The following is a 9,784-nucleotide window of genomic DNA, read 5'->3' as shown; positions in this document are numbered from 1 at the left end:
CGTGCGTCTGTTGGTTTTGCGCACTTTTACTGCGTTTCTTGTAGGTGATTATAGTCGACGTGTGAGATACCTAGCAGAGATGTGGAATTGTGTTTTGAAGTGCTCAGTTGGCGCGCGCTCGTTTAGCGTGTGCTGGGTGCGCGTGCGCTGGTCGCGGTGAGTGTTGCGCGTGCTCGTCGCCGGTGAGTCCGGAGCGTAGCATGTACTTGAACTGAGGCATATGCTGCATCACGTCGCGGATCTGCACCAGAGCGAGACCGTTCTCTCCGGCGGCGGCTGATTTACACTTGCCCGAGTTACGGAGCACTTGAAGTTGGGTTCTGGAAGGAATAGGAAACATACATTTACTAAAAAAATTCTGTCAACAAATGACAATTGTTTTTTTCTTTCAAATTACCTTGTTTACAAAACTAATATCTTGTCTTTAATTTAATAAACTAATGCATTAGTTCCAAATGTGAGGATCTAAGTTGGCACGACAAAAAAGGGGTTCACAATGTGTAGTTTTAAGAACTAAAATATTGACTTAACTTCAGTTAATAATGCAGGCAGATATTTTATGAAGCTCAGTAAATGTTACTCTACTAAAAACTTGCATATTCCATATTCAGTACCCGCCAGGATGCAGTAGCTATTTCTGGCCGAGTTTTGGGAAATAAAGCCGAAAGAGTATACCGGAAACCAGTAACATTTTGAAAGTGGTCAATTAAAATGACCCAGGGAAGCTCTGTTTTGTCTATATATATAAATAAAGAAAGATATATAAAGAACAGGTAATTAACACCTGTTCTTTATATATCTACTGTTTCCATACTATGGTTGTCTGGAACAAATTGCATTGTGTGATAAGACCGCCTATTGTACTTTTTTCTTTACTATTATGCAATATTAGCCTGTGCGCTACCGTATTGTGTCAGAATATAAAATTGTTTATAGTGACATCTATTTAATATAAACCAAAAATATAAAATAATAAAGATTTTGATACTTGAACCATGTAATGAAAGCAAAATTCACATCGAATGAACCATCACATATATAGAAGTGTTATAAGGACTATGTATATAGTAGTGTTGTTTATGAGTTTGTGTGTTGTATTATGATTGTGCATGCGATGGTGTGTATGAGCATGGATTGGTTTGTGTGTACATGTATGAATCTTAGGGGGCAGGGAGGTGCATGCATGCATAGGTAGACACTCACGAGTTGGGTCGGTAGAGCGTCAGGCCGAGCGCGTCGAGCATGGCGCGGCAGGTGGCGAGCGAGACGCGCGGGAAGAAGTGGCTCGCGAGGTCGGGCAGCGTCATCAGCAGCTCCGTGTACTGGTAGGGCTTCGCGTTGATGCACGGGACCATAGTGTTCTCCACCAGCGCCTTTTGTACCTGTTACAAATAACATATATATATTAAATAACTTGGTAATGACATCCAAATAGAAATCAATTGGACCATGTATTTAATATATGTGAGAATGATTTATCCTACATTTGAGTTTTATTTTCATATAAACCGTGTAATTGAAATCATGTTATAATATTTTTGATTTCAACTACTTGTCTAAATTTACTTGAAAGCAGTTGTACCATAATAAGGGACTGTGGAATGCACTTGCTTCATGTTTAATAATGCAACATTCCAAATGGTCATAAACGGTAAAAAATTCATTGTTTCCTTGGCACATAAAACTCAAAAGATACAAAATATACATCACACTGGTTCTGTTTTTCCTACCGGAGTGTTTTCTTTATGGTAAAAACATTATAGACAATCACCAATTTGTTCACATTTCACTTTGCATCATTTGGAATCATTTATACCTAGAGGCAAATGCCAGAAAAGCTGAATTTATTAGAATATAAAATCAAACAGGCACCCTATAACTTCTAGCCAGGAACATTCCAAACACACTCTGATCTGAGAAAAACCCACCACAGACTACGGATGCGTTTTTTTTTTTAATTTTCACAATATCCATATATTTATAAATGCAATTCATTTTATTTATTATCACTTTAATTCCTTAACTGTGCTACATGACTTATTATTCGTTAAATACTTGGAAATAATTAATATGGCGGTCAAAAAGCAAGATGAAATTGTTCATAAAATTTAAATTTTTTATTTATTCCTCCGAATCAATTTCATACCGTTCTAAGTAATCCTCCCGTCCGATCAAATGCACTTTTGCCAACACTTATTTCAGTTCTCGAAGCCTTCAACACTTTCTTCGATTCGATTTTATCTCTTCAAACGTATCAAAACGGTATCCCCGCAATGGCCTTTTGACTTTGCTAAATATGTAAAGGTCGCACGGAGCCAAATCAGGCGTATCAGTATCGTATTTTTTTACAAAAAATTGAGGAACCCTTTGAAACACAAAACATCCTTCAAAATTGTTTTGGCTGAGCCAAATGATATATTCCAATTTTTAGCACGCATCCAATCTAAGTAAAAAATACCTGCCTTCCTAATACCCGGGGGGTGGGGGGGGATGATAATTTCGCCTTAATTTTTGATCATAGTAGTAAGTAGTTATTATTTAGCTAATTATCAATATATTTAGCCAAAAATTAAAGCGAAAGCTAGCATCAATACAAGCTAAGCTAGTTTAATGCTGCAATAATTAAAAATTACATTTTTCTTTGACAATTTTATAAAATAAACTGTTAAATGACTTTCAACAAGCAAGTAATGTTTTAAAGCTGCTTTGATATAATATAATTTGTCCTGGAATTTAAGCTTGCAAGTATCTAATTTGAATCCTCTAATTCGTTTGAAATGGTGATCAAATTACCTTATACGGCGTATGGCTGCCAGTTATACTGATGTCTGGTATTGGAGTAAGCCTTTTGCGTGTGTCCACGGAGTGAGAGGTTGAGTGGCCATTCATTGTCCCAGTAACTTGCGGTGGCACACTGCAACACAAAAACAACTCTATTACAAACACGTTACAGTTCAAATTTAACTATACCTAATTGTAATACGAACATACACTCAAACTTTTTTGTGAAAAATTTATTTATAATTGACGGTGTTACCAATAAATATAGTATGTTAGATCTTGTATATATATATTGAGACATATACAAGTGTCTAGTAAAAATATAGCTATAGTATTCAGCGATAATTATTGCACATAGACCTTTGAAAAGAGACAATCGGCTAATTTCAGCTTCGTAGAGCACTATCTCTGTCTCACACTACCTATGTGACGTTTAGACAGTCGTTGTATTTCGTACGACAGAGATAATTAACCGATTGCCTCTTTCCAAAGATTGTTGTGCAATATTTATCGCCAGGTGCTATAAAACTGATCACTTAATATAGGGTGACAAAGAAATTCAAGTGCAAAATCGAATTTAAACCAGTTTACCATAGAGTTCACATATTGTTAGACTACGAAGGATAATTGATTACACGTTTAGCAATTGATAGCTTTACAAAAGGCTTTACTACTGTCCGCATAAAAACAGCTTATAATTTTATACTTCGCGAAGTTTTTTGGGGGATTTCTTTTGTCACCTTTCTTGTACGCGGTCACGTATCCACCACAAAACAGCACAAAAACATGTTTAAGTGTAATTGTAAAAGAAACAGACACGTTCATTAACGTAAATCACATCACCAGCGACTACGTGAATGTTTGATGAACGACACCAAAGCATACAACGCAAAACACTTTCGAATAATTTAAACAGTGACAAGACAATGGCGAATGGAATTAGAAATGTAACTGATATCTATGTAGGAGCAGCCTGTATATGACATCGACATATATATCATTGCAAATAATATATTTTCATATTATTTCAGTATTTTTAAACCCCACTTAACTTCCATGCTATCTAAAGTTCTTACGCCCATCTATATTACATTTTTATATTAAAGCGAAAGGGTTAAACTCGTGTCAGGTCTATTTTAAAATTGTCTCCTAGTGAGGCTTTAGCCAAACGTTGGGACTCTAAACTAGGACGATCAGGTATGCAATGACAGCTAAAACACGGTAGATTAGTCTCGCGTTATAGGGAAACGCGTTGTACGGACATTTACGCATAACACGTTATGTACAATTGAATAACAATTTTTTTTTTGTTAAAAGGGAGTTAGAATGCAATATTTAAAAAACCTAAGTTACGAACGAAATATGTGCAACTTACAAAATGTTATAGAATTGTTGTCATGCTTTGTGTTAGGGGATAAATGCACAAGCGCAACATGACAAGCTTATATATATGTGTGTGTGTGTTTGCGTGCGTGCGTGTGTGTGTGCGTGCGTGCGTGCGTGAGTGTGTGTGTGTGAGCGCGCGTGTATGTGTATGCGTAGGTGCGTATATATACATACCCACGCGCGGTTTGGGTAACCTCCCTACAAAGTGGACCGTCATGGTCGCGTGAAGATCCTGAATGTGGGCTTAACCGATCACAGTGGTGATAACATTTGGGTTGTCCAACGCATTGCAGCGAGAATCTATTACTTGAGATGATGATGATGTTATTATTATAGCAAAACAAATCATACCTAATCCTAATGAAAATTTTTAATAGAAGCCCAACCAGATGAACCTTTATAGCTTCGGCGATGTACACGAGATTTATTGAACTCGTCGTTAATATGTCTAAAAGTCTCTTTCTATATATCGTGTAGGTTTTTTTTATAAAAATAAATTTTAGCAACTCAAAGAGAAGAGACAAATATCGCGCGGATTATGCTATCAGATAAAGTTGAACAGATCACTTTGCTGCAATAGACACCTTATCCATACTGATTCACACAGTTTAATCTTATCTACATATAGATAAGACGTGTAGTTTTTGTATATTAATATTTGGTGGAAAGCCTTTTATTATTATTTTTTTGTTTCAAGTACTATACATTCAAATTCAAAAAATCACATGAATCACATCGCTTGGTGACGTCAAAATGAATCTACCATCTCGGATTATAAATGCCACAGACCCGAAAACAGTGAAAAATAAATACATTTAAAAAACTTTTAAGTTAAACGGTATTTTGATACCCATATTGTGGTGGTTGTGGAAGAATATTTACCTAGTCCACCATATTGGAACGACGTCCATCTTGAATTTTAAATTTTAACATAATCATCGTGTTTTACTAGTGTAGCCCTTTCATTTGATACCCATATTGAGGGGGTTAAGAAAAAATATGTAATACGCCATTTTGTATCGGCGGCCATCTTAGATTTATAATGTTATTGATTTTATTATATTGTATTGTCGTCTAAATTAAATGTGTAACAAATTTCAGATCAATTTGACAACGTGAAGGTGCTTAAATTTCAATTTCTAATTTTGACACAAATAACAAATTCCGTACGGGTCGAACTAAATAAAACCGTTTAATAATAAGATTACATTCTTTTTAAATAAGAGATCATTATATATTTTAAATAACATTAAAATAGCCTTTCTTCTATAAATTCATTCACCGATGCCAGCTTATATTACTATAATAACTGATTACCTTGGTTTACTGACTAAACTTGCATGATCATACCAAAGTATTTAAAATAATTGATTTTTACATTACTTTAACAATTTATTTAACTATATCAGTGCTTCCAAAACCTTTTCTCACCTACGACATATTAAAATCTTTTGTAGAATTTCGAGCCACACGGAAGGCTAAATTCGAGAGACGAGTGAACGTGACCTGCCACTGTGTTTCAAATACAAGGTACCTGGAAAACCTGGAACCCAACTTTTTTTCCGATTTAAAAGTACACCAATACCTCGACTTAGCGTCGTTCCGTTTTGCATTTTTTTCGAAGTGGCCTCGCTGCCTAATTAGTACTAATTTTACTATGCGTCGTTAGATTTTCGAGGTTGCGTTGTTTTGGGTTCGAGTTTTTTTTTTTTTGAAATTTTCTTTTTTTTTTTAAAAGATGGCAACAATTTTATTTCTAATCGCGTCATGCCATCAACTCGGGGATTAACTTTCTAACTAAAAAAACAACGCAATTTTAATACAATTTTATTTTCACTTTGTTTTGCTAATTTTAAAGTTCAGTTTGAATTACGTATTATGTTGTAATGTTGAGTGTTGTGCTTTTTTTAAAAGAGAATAACAAATATACATAATTTTTAATGGATTCAGGCGTTACATTGCGGAAGTCCATCCTAAATAAGAGAGGACCAATATCTAGCCACCTCCGAGTGTCACTCGGTGTTTAGCACTAATCTGTGTAACAACTCCTGAAGATGCCCCGTGGAGGGGTGAAACACGTGTTGAGTGAATTTACGGTGACGGTTGTGTAGTTTGCATTGTCTGTCGCATGCGCATTTGCGAGCGGGCTGGCGGGCGGTGCACTTTCATGCACGACAACCACTGCATGTGCGGAGGTGGCTAGATATTGGTCCTCTCTTATTTAAATATACATAAGTTTTTACGTGTTGTATCTGGTTACAAAAAAGGTAAATATTATTCCAATTTATTTATAAGCAGAGTTATATTATTTTTGTTTTTTTTTTTTAAATATTTACTTCGTTCAATTTTCTTTTTAAAAAGTAGTATTTTCGTGACTCTGGAACCTACCTTCGATCTTTACAGGGTTTGCTATAGGAAATCTTAATTCACTTTGCGGCGTTTCAATTTGCGTCGTTTTTTTTTTTTTGGAACGTAACCACGACGCAAAGTGAGGTATTGGTGTATGTATAATAAAAAATTGTTAAAATCAATTAAATGATTTTTACCGCGGCACATCGTTTGCGGGAGTGCTGATATACATGAAACTATTTATCCGCATAAATAACACACTTGGTTTATCAATTACTTACGATGTTATTTAAATTAAAATATTCTATTTAAACATTTTTGTTGTTAAATAAATTAGTTATTTCCTATGAATCGAATGATCAAGAATTCGCAATACTGTCATCGTCACGAAGCTTAGTCTTTGACCGTTTCGTCGAACATTCAGTTGAAGTTAGACGCATTTTCTTTTCTACTATTCTAATACTAGTGCATGCAAATTGACTCACTCTCCAAAATTACATTCAGTGGCTGCTTGATACAAAATAACGTTTTTTTTTTTTTTTAAATTTAGCCTTTTAATGACACCATGGAAAGCCTAATTAGGGAGGCGAAGAAGGGTAACTCTCTCTGGCTCTAATTAATTTTAACAAATCGTGTTCATTTTTAAATGCAGCGGCTCTAAATGTGCGCTTCTAGAGTGAGTCGATATGCGTGCACGCGAGTGTTTAAAGACGTCAAATAAATGCAGCCACACATATGTGCATAAACATAAATTGGGATACACTAAAATCGCTACGAAAGCTATTTTAGCTCGACAGCTGTTTCAGGTAAAGCTATATATCCACAAAAGCTAGCAGCACACCACGTATTTTATTTTATGGGCAGTTCTGAAATTATGTACATATGAATATATATATAAATACATACATGTACCCGGATTTGAAAGACCAATCAATTATGCCAATAATCGCTTGTTAATCGGCGATTAACATAACTAAGATTATCATATTGCATGAACACAACGTTTTTAATTGGCAATTGTTCACAAAAAATTGACTTTCCCTAAGCGTTTTCTCATGACGCACAAAGCCTTAATTAGGTAATCAGTGAATTTGACCGATTAGTCGTTGAATATATATTCCTTTTAATATGTTATCCTTTACAAAATAAAATTTCTAGTAAAATGTGAGTTATTCTATTGCTATGAACAAAAGAATTTTTAAAATTTACTCTTGTGATTCATTCATTTAAATCAAATCGACAAACCAATATCAAAACATAAGTTGACATTTCTTTTTCTTCAAAATATTGTTGTTTCAGTCTATAAATAGTGCAGTGAACGTACAAGATAAGGCATAGGTTTCCTCAAAGATATCTATGGGAGGATATACCATAATTGCCACGCTTGGCAGATGAGTTGGCGATCGCAGTGTGGTGCTATGGTATGCAGAGGTCGCTGCTACCTATCTTCTGCAAACAGGTTTGTGAGCAGTGGCAATCATTTTAAATTATAAAGGAAATTGAACTCGCGACCTACGATCTTGTTCACTGGTCAAATTATACACGGTAAAAATTTTAAACTTATTACTTGTTTACTGTGTATAAAGGTTCATTTATTGTATTTAGTTATTTTTTTACTTAGTACATTTTACTTTTTTATAAAAAAGTTCTACAATAGACAAAAGACAAATAATGTTCGAGACGAAAATGATTAATCCTAGATTAAACAATGATTAGCTAATTTAATTTTCATGTTACTTATATATCTATTTATCATGTGAATATTTATGTCGACGTCGTTACTAATAACAATATTTTACTTATTTAAAAACGAGACAGTTATACAATAGAGGGAGACAACAATCATTTTGACCAAAATGTTTAATCATAGGTTAAAAATCGGTTGAAAAAATTTGTAACTTTCTATTGTGTAACTAACTTTAATCATAGATTAAACAGTGATTAACTAATTTTTCTTAAACGAACCCTTCAGAAACCCGAGGTAGGTTATTAATCAGAGATTAACCGGTGTTTATTTATAACAATGTTACGCGTTCACTGTCTTGATTGACCTTTCGTCTGCCGGTTAGTTTGTAGATCGGTGAACATATTGCAGGTACATTCTAGCTACACATACAAGGCTGCTCCTATAAACAAATAACGTATAATGGTCAAGTATGCTCACTTCATGGTCGTGGTGTTTGCAGAGCTCCTGACCAGAGGAGGTGGTGGCTGTTGAGCCATCGCCATTGTTATTGGACTGTTCGGAAACTGCAACCAACGACAAACAAACATATTTCACCATATGACTGGCAACAATCAATTGCAAAGTATAAAGTATGTAAACAAAAATATTTAAGCTATTACACATATAAAATTACATTAAAATTATACAAGTGCAAGTGTAAATGAGTTTTAATCGACAACAGCCTAGTGTTACGGTGTTAAAGATGATTTGGATGGTGATGGATGTTACAAGGTGGTACCTACGTAGGTTAATAGACCGTTGGGGCTGATAGGATCTCCTGTAAGACCACGAGGTGGTCGGAAGATATAGTCAAGATCACGAAGTCGCTGAATGCGGGCAGCAAGACTGGTCATCGTGATTGTTTTAAAGATCTAAGCCTTGCAATGGACGTCTGTATGATTATGATGATGTCTTAGGAGGGCAGCCATTGATAATATATATAATCGCATAATTATTTTAATATTGATGCTGAAAGGAAGTAAGGATACTAAACAGATGTTCGAGCAATGGTATCTTCGTGAGAAAGAGTCATAATACCACACTTGGTCAAACGTCAATCCAGCTTGGCGCGAGTACCGCAAACGTCACTTATATAAACCACCACGCATTACAGTCCTATATCTATCTTTCTGTGCACATATATATAAAAAAACTACATTACAATATACATGGATCTAAATTAAAGCTATCGTCAAGTTGTCCGTCTGTAGTTAAAGCTGTCGAAAGCATGGCAGTCATTGAAATGATCCAAACGAATGAAATAAGAAGTGTAGACATAGCGCAAAGAATGAACGAGATCTGCGACGAATTGATCTTCGAAATGTCGAGAGATCAGCGTGAACTGCCGTAGTTTAGCAGTTCTTTTCCTATGCCTTATGTTAATCAAATATAATTTATGGATTCAGGCGGTATTTTGCAGAAAGTAAATAATAAGTAAGAAAAGGACCAATATATAGCTACTTCCGCCAATGCAGTATAGTCGTGCAATAAAGTGCACCGCCCGCCGGCCCGCTGATAAATGCGCATGCGGCAAACAATGCG

At 35.2% G+C, this 9,784-nt stretch overlaps 1 protein-coding gene across 1 annotated transcript in view; it reads right to left on the bottom strand.

Moving 5' to 3' along the window:
- The window catches only part of LOC137923219 (uncharacterized), a 30,846-nt gene continuing 21,062 nt past the window's right edge, over positions 1-9,784 (bottom strand). Inside the window, exons 4-7 of the mRNA XM_068766402.1 lie at positions 8,681-8,766; positions 2,794-2,914; positions 1,204-1,382; positions 1-320 (exon numbers count right to left, since the gene is read on the bottom strand). Of these exons, the coding sequence (XP_068622503.1) occupies positions 104-320; positions 1,204-1,382; positions 2,794-2,914; positions 8,681-8,766 (603 nt within the window). The 3' untranslated portion in view covers positions 1-103. The remainder of the gene's footprint in view (positions 321-1,203; positions 1,383-2,793; positions 2,915-8,680; positions 8,767-9,784) is intronic.

Source organism: Battus philenor, unplaced genomic scaffold (assembly GCF_028537555.1).
Source record: "Battus philenor isolate CCGP_79_NKW_IND1 unplaced genomic scaffold, ilBatPhil1.0.hap1 SCAF_21, whole genome shotgun sequence".
Classification (NCBI taxonomy): Eukaryota; Metazoa; Arthropoda; class Insecta; order Lepidoptera; family Papilionidae; genus Battus; species Battus philenor.
This window is presented reverse-complemented; position numbering and strand designations above follow the sequence as displayed.